Below are 17361 nucleotides of genomic sequence, written 5' to 3'. Positions count from 1 at the left end.
TTTTAGAGATGATGTCCGAGTTCGGAATGGGTTCGGTCGTATCATAGACGGACAGATTTTTTTGAAATTTTATAGCAATATGCACAGAACATTGCCTTTTCTCGGTAATCTACACTGTGCATGCCTGTAAGCAGGGTTAACAGGCAAGATGTAACCATGGTAACAGGTTCAGGGTCGGTTCAGAGGTTAAAGACAGAATGTCGGGCTCGGTTACTTCTCTCTAGGACTAAATATCTAATAATCAACCTCATTCCTTTCTTTCATGTTGTAACACCTGTAATATGCAACCGCAATTGCTGTTACCATGGTAACCATGCATGTCGCCAAACCCACCAGTATGGAAATCTTAAGGGTTATAAACATAAATGAGTAGTTCACATATATCCAACGAAAACTCTTGTCTCTTGTCTTGTCACCCTTGTTTCTCTCGCCGTCTATGTATTCTGGCCTCCTCCCCTCATCTCCCTCCCACAAACAACCCTATAGGTTTGTGAATCATAGGCTCTGGTGTGGATTATCTTGTCCTGTGGATTATGAGATTAACAAATGCACACAATCAGACACTGACCCTTGTGTGCCACCAGAAAAAGCACACTTAGCCTTCCGTGGCACCCTGTGAGGAAGAGAGATATAGAGGAGGATAAACCGGATGAGAATCATTTTAATCAGGAGATATGGCTTTCTCTCATTTACACAGTTTGACAGGGTGATATCATGTGAAGCGGCAGTACAAATCTCAGTGGTGTAACAGCACGATACAAGAAACTATTCATTCGAACTCTACCAGCTGCACAGTCTATAGTTCATTACACAGTATCTAATGTATGATGTCATTTCTACTCAATCTGAGCTGTCCTAAATAAAGTAAAATACCATCCAGTGTTGTGTTAATCAAATCAGTGCACTACGTCTCGCTCGACATGCGTCACCAACACCAACACAGCTGCCACCTTGGCACAAAAAAGGTACTAAAAAACATTAATATCACATAAACCTGGCTGTATTGACAACTGCAGCTGTGCTAAAAGGAGAGTTTGTCAGTATTGCGAGCACGATAATACACTAGACCGGCTCGACAGTGTTTAACTTACAGGTTTTGGTGAGCTTTCAACAAGACGACGTTACTAAACGCGACAGTCAAGTGTAGTCTTTCTAATGACATATTTTCAGTCTCATATTTCATTAGTTTGATTAACTGCGACTTTCTCAGGATCAAAAAATGATTTGTCTTACCCAATTCACTACCATGTATATCTTCTTCTGAAATAAGGTTCCAGGAGGGAAACCTGAGGGGAAGAGACTTTGGATCTCTATGTGCTTTAAGTACATCATCATTAAGCGACCTGACAGAGAGCGAGTGGAGTGGGACCACATGCAGGAAACATCAAACACGTCTGCTGAGGATAAGGTTATGCAAGATGTAGAGCGAGTTCAGCTACTTTAACTTTGTGAATACACCATCAAAAGTCTGGTAGGGAAGAGCCAATGTGATCAAATTGACTCAATAATGTCATAAGCTACTCGTGACACCAGACCAAAAAAGGCCTAATGACAAAACCAGATGACCTGAAACAAACAAGGTGTGTTCTCTTTCTCATGAATGAAGAAGACGCCGACTGTATTTAGTCTTCATAGTCTAATGTAACTTATAAGCTTGAGGGTGACAGACACTTCATTCCCACCACTTCACTCACAGACAGCGAGCATTGTAGCTCCACATTTAAAGCTTCCGAGCCGTGACACTGTGTCGTGAATGCAACGCCACGATATCAGAGCACCGGGTGCAGAGCTCGGCTCTCCCTCTCACGCATTTTAAATATGTGTGTGTTGTGAAAAACACTTGACGAAAACAGAAGCTTTTTTTTTTCCCCGATGATAAGTGTGAGGTAAACATCCCCCCTGCTCTGTCTGTCACTCCCACACAGACACACAGACACACACACACACACTCCCACACACAGTCGCTCTTTGTCTCTCACAGACAGCCCAGCGATTCGCAAAACATTATGACAGCCTAGTTCCACTTCTAACTGACAGTGTCGCTCTGTTACACACACACACACACACACACACACACACACACACACACACACACACACACACACACACACACACACACACACACACACCAATTAGTGCAGCTACTTGACAGTGGGAGTAATGTATACATGCTTGAATTGCTCATAGGTACCTGGAGGTCTACACTAATCCTTTTAACTGTGGTGAGGATCATTCATCCATGCACTGTATAACGGTGAGCAAAATGCACATAAACCTGTTTTTCACTTAATCAAATAAAGATTAGTGCAGAACTGAATGATTTTTAGTTTTGAAATGTCTTTTAAATTGTATATTATTTTTTAAATTAAATCCATAAATTGTTTGGTCAATAAAATGTCCGAAAATTGTGAAAAATATTGATCATCTTTTCCCAAAGTCCAAGATCACATCCTCACGTGTTTTTTTTTAATCCACAACACAAAAACATTCAGTTAACTGTCATAAAGAAATAAATCAACTAGAAAGAAATCACATTAAAGAAGCTGGAATCACAGAATTTTGAGTTTTTCTTTAAGAATTATTCAGAATTTCTAATTAGGCAACAATAAGAACATATTTTGGTGAGCATGGTTTGTGTTTCTCCTCCTTCAGTGGGATCCTTGCGTTGTCTCTGTAAGTACTCGGATAGACATAAGACACAGCTGCATCGAAATGCCATTACATGAAAAAGTGCACACTTAACAAGTAATTATACAAATCATTTATTAATTACTTACTTAACATTTACAAATACAAACAAATGTGTTACTTTTGCTGTTGTGTTATGAGAGTGAGAAACCTGCGCGACAGACATGAAGCCATGATTTTATCACTTGGCAATTAATGTCTCATCAGATGTGGATTTCTTTTAAAAATGCAACAGACAAGTTCTGTTAGTAGATGACAACTTATCGTTAAGTTGTTACAGCTTTAAATACATTCACATTCGGCTTACTTTTTCCTTAAGTAGCCCATATCTAAATAATATAAAAGCACGTTAATAAAAAGTAATGAGCTAATTTTAAGACAAAGTCACAACGTCAAGCTTTCTTTTAGCTGAAGCTGCCATTAAAATATTATTTGATTCATCTGTCAGCGCTTGGGGCTGCGATCACGAGGAGGTTGGCTTTGAATATAACCACAGACCACACTAGCTGGTAGTTCAAAGCAGGTCGGGCTTTTTTTAGGCCCGATGCAATAATGGATTCTGTCTGCTAACATTTTCATAAAAAGCTCCTGAATTACAGACCCTGAAAAAGAACGGTTTTTTTTTGCCTCTGATCTAAGTGCACGATGTTTGACTATTGGTAAGCCATTTCACTGGGAGCAGAGATTCATTAGGCTTTATCATCTTCTGTTGCTGTGCATTCATCCTTCTTACCTTCAAAATTATACCCAAGTCTTATCACTTGCAAGCTTTGTTGGATCTTAAGAAAGCAGTTTAATTACAGCCTAGATCACAGATGGAATAGTATTGACGGGTATGGACGTAAATGTCGACCAATATACGCAAACATGAAATCCTTTTCTTTTAAACAGAACATAATGCAGAAAAAGATGTTTGGGGAGATATATGATTATTATATTCCAAGCGAAGTTTACTGCTCCTGTGTCATTCTGGAGGATAAAGTTTATTGTCAACCTCCTAATATTCTGCTTCAGTTACATATATTTGTCACAAGTGTTTCATAACCACATTTGAGGCATCACTCAAAAGATTTGGGAAATATCGGCTGAAACTATAATATTTACATCTATACAGGCACAAGAAATCCAGTATTGGTTGGACTCTTAAATGATTTCTACATCTCTTCCAGACAGCTGCCATTAAGGAACAGTAGATATTGCATTTGCCAATCGATCTTGGCTCACAACAAAGCTCCGCACTTGTTGCATCTCACATCTGCTGTGGCAGAGCCTGACAAGAGGCTGTGGAACATGGAGTGTCTGCTCACAAGCTGATTCTGACGCATTGTTTCATCTGTTTACATATCAAACTGATATATTCATAAAATAATCATCAAATGTGTTTTTTCTATGGAGAGAGAAAATGCTCTGTTCGCTCCAGGCATGCAGTTACAATAGATGCACATCAATACACTCAGTCTGGATTCTGCCAAAGTCCCACAGGGGTCAACAGTGCCATCTGGAGTTCACGTGGGGTTACACAGTCACAAAAACAGCTCAATAACAAGCCTTGGCAGCACAGATGAGAGATGACTCAGGATAAAACAAATCTGTTCATCAATTTCTGTACACTGATCTGATTTGTGCCATATTTCTAAACCATAACACATCGAGTCTCATTTCAACCAAGCATTTCTTCTATTCAGTTACCAGCTGAGGCCAAGACAACAATAACGTGTTTACTTCAGCCAACACAATCTGAAAACAGTCAGAATATATCCACTCAAACTGAGACAAAAAGGGGACATTTTCCTCCATGTTTCACTGCCACACCTCAGGAAATGCACATCAGAAGCGCTACATGTTCCATTCACATCACCGAGAAACTTTTTAACCGATTGCAGCAACTCATTCAGGCCCATCAGCACTGCATCCATCGAGTGCTGCCAACTTTTGAAAAGACCTGGCAGGGTGGTAAACTGGGCAACCATGTCAAAAATGGAAATGAGCTTGAGTTTCCCCATGGTGCTTAAAACCTCTCTTTAACTCTGTTAACAAATTCAAGCTTGATGCTGTCACTTTCCATACACATATGCAAATAAACTGACCTCAAGTCTCCATCATGACCCCCATCTTTGTTAACCGGTATAAAACATTGTGGCATGAACATGTTTTCTGCAAACCTATACAACATCTACAAGTGGTACTGAATGACCAATGTAATGTAAACACATAAAGATAAAACATGTAAATAAAAACATAACAATGACAGCATTGTATTACACCTAAATATGCGGCTGTGAACAAATGTTGCCCAACTGCCACTGTGAGACTCTCACTGTCCTGTGTGTGAGCATAAGGCGCCCTCTGCAGGCTCAACACTGCACTAACACAGAGGAGCTTTGTTTGTGGGTGCTCACGCGTACTAACCAATTTGTAGTGAAGTCTCAGTGTGGTAATATCCGTCTTGTTGCTTCTTTTTCAACATGGAACAAAGATCCACCCGCTCAACTGTCTGGTCTCCAAAAAACCTGAGTGCAACAGGGAGAACAGACAGTGACACAGTGGAAGACAATGAAGAGAGTGTTGCTGCCCCAAGCAGACAGTAAACGCAGATGTCAGTCATAATAGCCGCTTGACGGCAACGATCACTCAAATTAGAAGTCATGACCAAATTAAGCTCTGTGGTTATTTATTGGGCCAATGTGTATTTTTCCCCCCAAAACTACAAAACTGAAGATATTGCTGTTCAAATACAACTGATGTATATCCAATAGGGTTATCACACCTTCTTAAATATCTTCTTAAATATTTTCCAGGTCCCAACACAGAATCAAAATAAAATGAACTAAGGACCAAGGCTGATTGTAATAAGTCTCAGTGTTGTAACCAAATTACAACTAGGAGACTCAAAGAGACAACAATTAGCACGCAGCTTCAGGAAACATGCATTAGTGTCCGACCGATAGGGATTTTTTGGCACGATAACGATAGCCGATATTAGAGGGGGTGCAATCACCGACAGCTGATATGCAACTGATATAGTGAGTTTTTGAGCTGGAATGAAAACAGGCCTTGGATTGTGCAAAGATTTTGCACCGATATGATTATGCAATAGTACAGTCACAGTGACAGTAGTACAGACCGATGCTTTCTTAAACCAATGTCTTTATTCAAAACTTGTAACATTTAACAGACTTTTTTTAAATGACATTTAACATTTGAACTTGTTCAGTCAATTTGTAAATAGAGAACCATTCATTTTACTGTGTTAATTCATATTTGCATGCAAAACAGACGGCACAGCGATCTCAGCTGCCTACAGCTGCTGCTGTTATTGTTTTTAACAAAGACGAAAACAGCGCTTGATTGCTGAAAGGCAAAGCCCGTGTGGCGCTGGCAGCGGCCACAAATAAGAGACACCAGCGTTGATGAGGAAGTGATGCGGCACACTCGTAGCCTTGATGTTAAATATGCCTGACGTTACTTAATTTATTGTGTTATCGACCAGACACGGCCAACGTTTCGACCTGGAGGTCTTCATCCGGGCAAAAGAACAAAGCAAAGTGATGGAGTTTAAATAGATGCGGGTGGCGAGTTGATGCGGTGGTTGTGTCCACACACCCGGGTTGGTGGATGCGATCTCCTTCAACCATGCACGGAAAAGGGGAATGATAGGAAAGGTTTTTCTAATTTATTGAGAAACAATGCCCAGGTCAGCAATGCATGCCAAAAAACATGTCGTTCCTTCGTCCCCTCCATAAACCAACCCAGCAGTGGACACACACGATCAAACCAAGCCAAAATGATGACGATAAAATAAAAGTGATCCCGCGTCGTGTCGGGGAGACTAGTGCTTTCTTGGTTCAATCCTTTTAGCATTGTATTTGTATTAAACTGTACCCTTCGGTGCTTTTTTGCAAACTTTTAATAACGTATTCAATCAATCAAAAGTTACTATAGCAAGCGTGTAGTGGGAAGTGTTCCGCGTTGTCTCACAAACATGGGGAAATGAACACAGGACAATCCAGTCCACAATTATACAGCAATGGCATGTCATGTGTTGGGCTGTTTTTACTGTTTTGCTGCTCAAACAGTCGGCTGGTTGATCAGCTGACTGGTCAGGTGATCGGGAGGTTTCGTGGTGTAGAGCGGGGGAGGGACTTCACTGAAATGTGAGCTGAGCCAAAGTCTCTGGCTGAGCTCAGCGCGCCCCACTGGACAAAATAAATCAGTACACCAGCGCATGCTTTTGTCATTGTCACACTTTTTTTTCTATCGGTGCAACATTTCACTGATACGATAAAACCCTCGATAGAAATTGGGCAGTTGAATCAGGCCCCGATATATCGGTGGCCAATAATCGGTCGGTCACTAACATGCATACAGTGAAAAGTACCCCAACTTTAATGCAACAAAATGTAACTTCCTGGAGCAAGAAAGTTAATCGTCAAGTCATATACCAAGATGGTCAAATTCTGTTGCTTTCAGTTGGTGTTCGACCTGAGCGGCCAACCCAAAGCGGCAGAATTCGACAATCTTGGGATGAGTCAACAATAACAGTAACTGTCTTCCTTCTGAGGCAGTTATTTTAAGTGTCTGAGAACATTATCAAGCGGATTCCTCTAGATATTCAGAGTAATTTCAATCATTAGATTTGGTCAGTATGAATCACCCAAACATGTAAATATAAAGCCCAGGGTTTAAACCAGAATTCACCTTTAAAGTGCAAATAAAATGAAGGGTGTTGAAATATTTTACACCAGTGAGTCACAAAAATGTTAAGAGTCAGAACTGGATTTTAGCCTAAGTTCTTTCTCGTCTCTAGAAAATGACTAATAAGTCTTGCTTACATGTTTTGTACGCAGGCAGTATGGACACTAAACATTACACAACGTCCTACTGCACTTATTGTGGAGTACGACCCCGGTAATGCTTCCTGAATAATTCCCTTGTTATGTGAAATCCAAACACCTACTTGTTAGTGTAGTTGGAGTAGAGAGCTGGGTCCACACGCTTTATACCCTGAGAAACACAAAGGGAAAACACTGTTTACAGTCATGTTTATTACACTTTTCAGGAGATTCACAACCATTGTTCGCACGCACACACACAAAGACTAGAGGAAGACAAGACTGCCGCCCGGCAGACGCCAAGCAGGATAAGGTGTCATCAGGTTACAAAAGAAAAAAAGGATGGATGCCATCCTTCCTCTGTCTCTCCCCTCTGGACTCTCGTTTGTCTCTCTGTCCCCTCACGTCCTCACCATCTGATACCTTTTATTGATATCTTTATCTATTTCATAACCAATCCCTAAATCAATCTCCTGTTCCTAAATATTCTTTTAAATTGCCACAGCAGATGTGTTATTCCAATGAGTAGTTTTGGTTGGAGCCACAATTTGGCATCTCGCTATTGGATGACACATATTTACAACCAGTGAGATGAATGTAAATAAAACAGGAAGTCTGGCAACAACAGAGGAGGAACACTGCAGCTGTTTGGTGGTTCTGTCAAGGTTAGTTGTCACAAGAAAAACACTATTTAAGACTGTGTATTAAAGTTTAATTAAAGTGAGTAATACAATGAAAATCTGTTCTGACATTACTGATTAAAAGAAATCCTTGCTGTGCCTGTGCAAATTTATGTTTTGATTACTTTTATCTTTATTATGTAACTTCAGCCATCTTCTAGCATAATTTTACATTTGTATGATGGCTTTATCACCACTCCATCTACTGACTATTGTCTCATATGTGTAAGAAGACGATCAACTTCAGTTTAGTTATGTTTTTTTGATCTCCCAGTGTGGAGGGACACACAGAATTTCACATTAAAAGACATACATTAAATGTAAATGTAAATGTACTTTATTTATACAGCCCTTTACAACAATCCTTTCGGTGTACCAAAGTGCTTTACAGCAGGTAATAAGTAAAAAGAATAAATAAAAACAATTAAAACAATAAAAACAAAAGCTAAAAGCTGACATATTGTGTGTACCATATGTGTGTTTACCTGAGATCGCAGTTTTGATGCTCTGGACAGCTTCATAATGGTGAGGTGGGGTTCAAACCCACGGCTGTCTCCTTGCACAAGACCCTGCTCCACAAAACGGCTCCGCAACAACTCTGCAACATAAATGTAACATTTTAAAAAACAAAAAAAAAACATACATAAGGCCAAAGAGGAATCGTGTGACAGAGGTCATGACCAGACAGATACAAGAACAAGGTCATGAACATGCAAGGACAGACCCAGACGGTCAAAAAAAAAAAAAAACGCACAACTGAGGAGGAAACTACAGAGGTATTTTTAGAAGAGGAGCTCTCCATGGACAGAAAGGTTAGTACATAATCAATAACAGTGGTGGAGGGAGCAGACGAGAGGACGGGAGAGGCTGACTTCCTGCCTTATCCTTGTTTTGCATTTCTAAACAGCAATAACACAGACTCTCCATTAGCGATGTCTTGTTGATGCTTCACTTTGTCTCGTCAGATACATGAATACAATTCTGCAAAGGATGAAAACATTTGGCACCGCTGGTTATTAACGCTCTTGTGTTCATGTTTTACTTTAAAAAAGGAGCTTAATACCACATCTACATGCAGATTTTAATGTCTCGACAACAGATATTGGTTCTGGCGTAAGATATTAGGTCGTGAATATCAACACTTTACATGCTGTACTCCACAGCCACTGCTGTCCTTTATTTGAAAACATAAAATAATAGTAATACAAGGCAATACTTCTAGTTTAGTATAAGTTAAAAAACACTTAAAACATTGAAGTAAAGCCTTTGTAATATTTTTTACAATGTGCCATTGCAAGGAATAAAAACTAGTGTACAACATATCAAAGCTAACAAGATGAGTTCAGACTTCAAGATTAAATGAGTCAATTTAGCAAAACTGTCTCTATTAATACTTTTGTTTGGTTGTGTTGTAATGGATCAATCATGGAGCAACTGCCTCTTTTCTGTCCTCCAAGAGTCACGGTTTGAAGCAGTTTCGTAAATTTGAATTTATGAAAGCTGATGTCACATGACCCACCCTCTCGACCCCTATCAATCTCAAACACCCTCCTTTGGTCATTTGATATGAAAAGCTGATCACGGAGTCCCCGTGTTAGTTTCACGCAATTCCAATGGAAAACTTGAGATAAAACTAAACCTGACAGCCGAGGTAATTATGCAGAACCTGGGCCCTTTTGACGCGCTCTCAAAAGATTCATTTATTGCATTTTGCATTTCCCCGTGATAAAATGTCTTTTGGGATTTGTCTCAGCTTGGCCTTCACTAATATGCTAAATGCAGTATTTCTTCCATAATACACACGTATTAACTGCTCATATCCAAGCAAAGAGGAGCAGCTCGGAAATCCTCACTAAAGCAGAATGCAAACATGCCGCTCCAATACTGTACATTTTACACAGTCTGATATATTTATTTACAGTATACACACCAGAGATAGAGACAAAAAAGGCCTTTATTTACTGTGTAAATGTGCACAACTGCATGTGTCAGTTTTCAAAATGACTGCATATTTCTGATGTATTAGAGTCGAAATGGGCCGTATTAGGCATGTGTGAGCTTATTAACTTTGTGCGTGTTGGTGTCGCAAGAGCAACGGATCAGGAATCCTCTTAGAAATGTTGGTTTAATGTTGTTGCCAAAGGCAAAACACAAAAACATACACGCAAATGCTTCTGCTTCTGTACACAGATAAGAAATATCAAGTCAGTGGTTGACTATCACATCCACCGACTGCTATTGATTGTATTTGTGTATGTGTTGCTGATTTTTAAGTTGATTTGTGAAAAGAAAAAAGGGATAGTGTTCTGCAGCTACAGTATCTTGTGTTACTATCAAGAAAGGGGCAGGTAATGAAAGATTTTCTCCCTTCTGCTCCTGTTTAATTCATGTAATGCGTCCAAGTATTTTATTTTCATTTCTATAAATGAATTATTTATTATTTTGTACAAATGTTTTGGAAATCCTCCACTGAAATTAGCTAAATTAACTGAATATGAATGAATACATTCCTATTTCATGTTAGTTATTGAGTTTTAAGATTGTAACTGGAATTACTTTTGGCACATTTTTAAGTGTATTGATAGTAGTTGTCATTTACTTCTAAAATTCTTCACTTTAACCTGCTCCATGGTTCACTGCAGGACAGAAGTTGGTCTTATGCCACATGTGACGGACCGGCTAGACACACTGGATGCATGCAGCCCTGCTGGGTGGCGTTATCTGGTGCTCATCATTTCAGCATCCATGTTAGCAGGTTAGACCGGCAACACTAGATGCACGAGTTGAGCTTCTCACGCCTGGTCAGGCACACCTGCTGTGGTGCGTCATATCGACATTCAGAGTCTCGCCTATTTCTACCGCGACACACGCAGTTCTCGGCAGAAATAGACCTGAAGACGACCTGTAGACAGTCACATGGACATCATACCAGCAATTAACTCGAGTTTTAATGTCTACACTTACAGAATATGTCACAGAAATGAAGAGAATACACAGAACTGGTGAGGGGCTGTTTCTTTCCTGTGCACCTTCACTCCTTCTCTTGCTTTCTCACTTTTTCAAAAGGGGATAAATCAAAATGGTGAGATTATATTTACTGATAATTATCTAAAGTAAACGGAGAGGGCAGGCAGGAGATGTGCTGCAGCAGCAACGCAACCGCCATACAGTACAAAGGCATCCAGAGTGTCCAGCCTGTGATGGTGTGAGAGTTATGCTGCATTCACATGGATTCAGTGCAATGTTGTGGTTGGCACCTATATTACTAAACTGTGGGGGCGCCATATCGCTTAAATGGCAATTTCTACCCAACATTGCTTTAAATGGCAGACCAGATCTCATTTTAGTTGATGAGAACAGGTTGGTAAAATAAGGTGAGGTCGGCAGAGAATACAAGCAATGGAAACAGTTGACACTATTGATTCAAGTTAAAATATTTTAACTTTTTGCCGTCCTCTGTGATGGAATTAACAATGCAATATCTGATCAATATCTCCCTCCCACAACAATTAAAAGTATGATCAGGACAATGAGAAGCTTATTTTATTTTTTCGTTTCCTTTCACTACACATGTTGGAAACTTTTTTCCTACATTTGAGGGGGGGTTCAGCATTACTTTCAAGTTTGCAACATATAATAGGAATGAAATAAAATGTATTTATTTACATTTTTTCTAAACAATACGACATAAACGTATCATCGCTCATGTTTTGTTTTTCCTTTCTGCAATTTGTTTGTCCCTCTGCCTGAATCCATGTCAGCCCAGCATTAGCCCAGTCAGCTTACCAATAACAATCCCCCAGAACATACGATATGATCTCCTAAAGCTGTCCAATCTGTGACCTCCCACAGCACGTCCCCACCCACGACAGCAGGCATCCAACCCGTTATTGCATCTTTATGAAGGACAGCTAATTCTCCAACCGGCTGCCGCGCTCATTAGCTGACCCCAGAGGTCAAACATCACTCACAAAAGAGAAAGTAATGCATCACATTAACATCCTCTGGTGAAATGTATCCTCTACAGCACGAGACACACTTAGAAAACTACATGATGTACACAAATGGAATTCAATATTTATGATGACAGACAGACAGAAGTGTTGAAGGAGGACAGAGGAAGAAAGAAGGACAAAATGACAAAGAGAGCGTAGAAATTAACATTTGTCACTGACCTGCCACGCTGTCCAGTGTGTGTCTGTGCTGTCCGGGGGCCAGCCCAACAAACACCACCTCCTTCCTGAAATGACCGATCCCTGAGAATGGCAGCACCAGATCACGCCCACCCAGCAGCTCAGCCAATGACGGCTTGACCTGCGCTAGCACGGTCGCCGCCCTAAGAAGACATATACACATGAATATGCACAACACACACACATGCACAAATTCTCCATAATCTCCTCTCTCCCCTTCTCTCTCTCACTTTCATATCCCATAATCCAGTGAAAAGTAATGACACAATCTTCTGCCTGATGTAGCTTAAGCGTCAATTTCATCACATACCATGGCTGACGTGTTCCACAGCTGTTTACTGATGAGATGTTGGAACGGTAACCTCAGAATCTGACCTCTTTATGAACCACACATTCAAATCCGGACATTGTTTTCATTCATCTAAAACAACACAAATTAGCAGCATTTTTTCACACTGACCAGGAGCGTGACATATTTTTAGATGTTGCGAAAGAACGGGATGAAATTTATGTCAGAATGAGCAAGTTTATTCTCATTATTAATTGGAATAAACTGCTCAGGGTGCATTCCAGCCCCAGTGACTGTCAGCAGTGTTTTCAAGGCTCATTACTGGAATCTCAACCTAAAATATTTATAGACCTATCAACCAGTTTTCCTGGAAGTGCTGAGAGGAAGAGATAAGACAGGAGAACGTGACATGCTGTGTAATTAGTCACTGCAGAATGCTGCATCCCTGTCTTCAAGCAGTAACTTCAGCCCCCACGCCCGCTGCTGCAACGAACATGGGCAGGAGTTTGTTGTGGCTATCTGACCCATCTGATGCTGTGATAATCAACATCACAGAGATTGATGGCAGGCGGGGGGGATACGACTGTAGCAAACTAATCTGAGGAGTACTCTGTCTGATTGTAGTATTTTGGCTGCAGTGAGAGAACAATAAGGAAAAACGAGAAAGCAGGATGAAAGATGGATTTTATATCAAACGTAACAAAAGGTCACGGCAGAGGAAGATGTACAGCGCAGCTCTTTGTGTGCATGCATGTACGTCAAAAACTGATCTGTATTCATCTGAGCAGATTGTGTGGCTGTGTGTGCATTAAGGGAAGGATAAATCAATATTGCAACATATATGATCTCCTGCAATCACTGTTATGTTGCACCAGTATTGGGATACATTTTGTTTGAATATTTGAACTTTAACCTTTTTTGCTTTGTAGCAGCTCAACCTTTGCCAGTTAATGGACTGCTTGGCATTCAAGTAATGACACATGATCATGTTGCTGCGTGTGGTTCGTCTATCGCATTAGGTCCACACAGTTCCCCCTCAGCTGCATTGAAAAATCATTAATATTGAAAGCTGGTCATAATGGATGATTCCTGCCTCAAGGAAAAACATTTATACAAATACATTTCCCTGTTCATTTGCACAGATATTGTGATGCATTTGTTATCATCATCATGTGTATTCATATTGTGATGGCCTGATAAAATGATCATTATATTAACAAAGATAATTTTCAGGCTTATCCCATATCAAAGGCCGACGTTTTGATTTGTCAAAGAAGGAAATCTCAGGTGTAACTGACAACATTGACATTAATTCAGTGTATCACAGTTTTTAACACTTCGTCCAACAAATGTTTTTACTGACTGCAGTTATATTTGCATGCGTCCATTTATGTATATCTAAATGTAAATCATATTCATGTCTAATTGTTTTGTGTCTGTGATGTTTGTAAGAGGAAAACTCTTTATCCAAGCTGTCTTCAATCGTATGAAGGAGACTTTTAACTTTTAACTAACACTTCAGCCACAAAATCAGACAATGTGGCTAAAAGAGCGACAAAGTCAAACATGTCATACTCGTTCAGTGGGTCAAGTACAGGACCTAGTAGGCCAAACTTTGACTATGATTTATTTTTTTCCCCCGACTAAGTTAATTTATTATTTTGAAAATGTAGGATGTATAAAGCTGCTAAAAGAGAACTGTATACATCAACTTTACCAGAATTACATTAATAGTAATGTCATATTCATTTTTGATGTTGCTAGGACCTCTAGCTGATGGCTAGTTAAGGTCTTGACATCAGCACAACTTCCATTTTGGAACCATTATAAGTACAAAGAATAAACGCTTATTAGTTGTTTTCTACTGTTGTTGTGGAAATCATACACTGAAATGACCAAAATAAACCAAATTTGAATAAAACAATGAATCAATTGATTTTGAACCAAAACTGGACGACTGAATGGTCACTAAATATTTGCTGGGATGTGTTCCATTAGGTAAAGACAGGTAACTCCAGACATTTCCAGGGTGTGTGTATGAATATTACTGAGTGAATCAGGGACTGACATGCGTTTCAATGCATAGTATGTTGGTATAGATGTGTTTGCATCAACTCACAGGTCGACTTGTTCCTGATTGGCGAGATGAGTGACTAAAAGCGTGATGTGGAGAGTTGGGACAGGAATCATGGCTTTGGCCAATCGAGGCTCCTGCTGAAGAATCACCTCTTGGACCTCCATCACAGCTGAACTGATCTGTCGTTTGGACAAATTGACTTTCAATCCTGAGCAGACGTCAATTACGATAAGGCAGATGCAGTAATATACAATGGTTGCTTGTACTCTCGCATCCTTCACCATCACTCCTCTCTCTGGAGGACTGGCTGTGTAAGTGGAAAGGAGGTGAGGGGAGGAGAAACCTCTGCAGTTCAGCATCACAGATGTGGCATCAATAGATAATGACTATGAGGTGAATCAATGTCCAATCAGAGGAGCTTTTAGGTCAACAACATTAAGTTTTCAGCGTCATCGTCTGTCAGGAAATTGAACCTTGAACATTTTTTCCCCTGATAGATTTTCTCCTGTGACAGATTGAACTACACTGACTATGACCTAATGTCACACACAAAAGTCATCCGTATTCCAAAGAGAACAGACTGAAGTCTTCGACACAAAAGGATTAACCAAAGGGTTTCTGAAACAGGTTCTCTTAACTTCTCTACTATTGATAACATACGTAAGTGACAAGGGTCGACAGTCATGATTTTCTGGGCCAAACAAATAAAAATGTTGGCAGGTAAAACAATGATTACTTCTAATTTAAGCATCAGTGTTTGAGTGTTTAGTAAGTATAAAAGTGTAGGAATTAGCTTTCAAAGACTTGAAACATGCTTCCATCGCATGAAAAATGTTGTTGGGCTATTTTGTAAAAAATTATGTTATGGAGGTGTAAACACAAATTGTTTCTGAAAGTCTTCTGAGCAGCTGGCTACCTGAAAAACCATACTGTTGTGAAGTTTATATTGTGAATTTGGTAGCTACATGTCAGAGCTGAAACATCGTTAATTTCCGCGACTGGAAAGTTGCTGGAAAAAAATGTGAGATAGAGAAGTATCTGCAATTTTGTTAGAAATGATGTACACTGCCTGCAAACTCTGGCTCAAGGCTTCAAGCAAGTGAAGAGCACAGAATTTCCTCACCTGTGTGTTCGTGATGGGGATGGAGACAAAGTAGTTGGGTCGTTGACACTCCTTCTTTTTCTTCTTCTCTGCATCCTCCTCACTATCCACTCGCCCTCCACTGTCTCCCCTCTTCCTCTTTCTCTTCTTCTCAGCTGACTCGGAGCTGGTGACTAGAGAGAAAGAAAAAATCCTACATTAGAAAAATCAAGCTAGCTAGTGACCTACACTTTGCTGTCAGTTTATTAAGTAGACCTAGCTATAGTTGATTACATCTAACACAACAGTCATGCAACAAATTCTACCACCATGAAGGTATACATTTACAACACACTCCTCAGGCATGTCATAGTCAGATAGTAGATAGGCATATTATGATTCAAAGAATCATTGAAAAGTAATATTAGGAGTGTACACACATCCCAGCTCCTTCCACGTGGTGGGGCTGGTCAGACAAAACGGAAGCTCTGACATCAAATTGTCCGAAGCATCCTTTGACTTGAGCTTTCTCTTAATCAATTTCCTCTTCTCCCTCCTCTTCTTCATCTTTGTGTTCTTCTCTGTTGAATCTGCTGGAGCTGCCAGGAGAGGAAATAAATAATGTATATCAATCAAATATGTATGAACAAAAATGCAAAAAACACAAAAGAGAGCACTCATACACATCAGGTACATGCACAAGTGATGGGTATGGATCAGAAACACATCAAATCTCTGAACAGTCCTGAGGGTAGTCCTGTCAAATATTAAGTTTACCAAAAACATGCTGTAGTAACAATACTCTGTGAGGATGACATGCTGTACTAAGATATACTTGAAACAGAAAAATATCTGGTGGAACAACATAATAATGTGTAGTACAGTTGCGGCGCTTATTATTATTTTTACTGTAACATATTGCAAAGTCAGCTCTTGATTCAGTGCAACACTTCTGAGAGAGGCTACTACAGGTTACAGGCTTCTTGGAATATATTGGCGAACATGAGACTGGAACTATTAAAAAATCACATGTTGTTATTGTCTCAGTGCATGGCATGGCTAGGGGCTGTTAACCAAGTCACCAGATGTCACTGTACTTGCTTTGTTTCAAGAACCCAAGCTTTAAATCTTGCCCACAAATTAAAAAAAATAGGCCATAACCTCCTTCATTAAGTTTGGTTCACCACTGATACAGGCGCTGAATCATATTCTGTCTTCATCTCAGGCAGTCAGTTTCACTCACCGGACACTGTGGAGGCTCCAGCAGTCTCATCTAGCTGGACCTGCATGCTGACTGCATGCACATGACCTGGGATCACCATCGTCTTCCTCAGCTCCTCGTTTTCTGTCCTACTGTGTTGTTGCACCACAGCTTCAAAACCACCCTCATCGTCATCATCATCACCATCATCTAAAGCAACCGCGGTGGTCCCTTTGCCATACGAGATATTGGCCGCCTGCATGTCAAACACTGTTTTCTGGTACAGACTGGGGTGTGCCTAAAACAATGAGGAATGACAC

The 17361-nt window shown here is 40.1% G+C and overlaps 1 protein-coding gene across 2 annotated transcripts in view; it reads right to left on the bottom strand.

The window, feature by feature from the left end:
* The window catches only part of akap7 (A-kinase anchoring protein 7), a 51536-nt gene that overhangs the window by 33466 nt on the left and 709 nt on the right, over nucleotides 1–17361 (bottom strand). For both annotated transcript variants that reach the window (XM_030405052.1, XM_030405053.1), the window contains exons 2-9: nucleotides 17084–17339; nucleotides 16281–16439; nucleotides 15883–16034; nucleotides 14802–14938; nucleotides 12376–12536; nucleotides 8686–8798; nucleotides 7646–7692; nucleotides 5098–5198 (exon numbers count right to left, since the gene is read on the bottom strand). In XM_030405052.1, the coding sequence (XP_030260912.1) occupies nucleotides 5098–5198; nucleotides 7646–7692; nucleotides 8686–8798; nucleotides 12376–12536; nucleotides 14802–14938; nucleotides 15883–16034; nucleotides 16281–16439; nucleotides 17084–17339 (1126 nt within the window). The remainder of the gene's footprint in view (nucleotides 1–5097; nucleotides 5199–7645; nucleotides 7693–8685; nucleotides 8799–12375; nucleotides 12537–14801; nucleotides 14939–15882; nucleotides 16035–16280; nucleotides 16440–17083; nucleotides 17340–17361) is intronic.

The sequence above is a fragment of the Sparus aurata genome, chromosome 22, assembly GCF_900880675.1.
Source record: "Sparus aurata chromosome 22, fSpaAur1.1, whole genome shotgun sequence".
Taxonomy (NCBI): Eukaryota; Metazoa; Chordata; class Actinopteri; order Spariformes; family Sparidae; genus Sparus; species Sparus aurata.
Note: the sequence above shows the minus strand (reverse complement) of the source record. Positions and strands in the feature narration are given on the sequence as shown.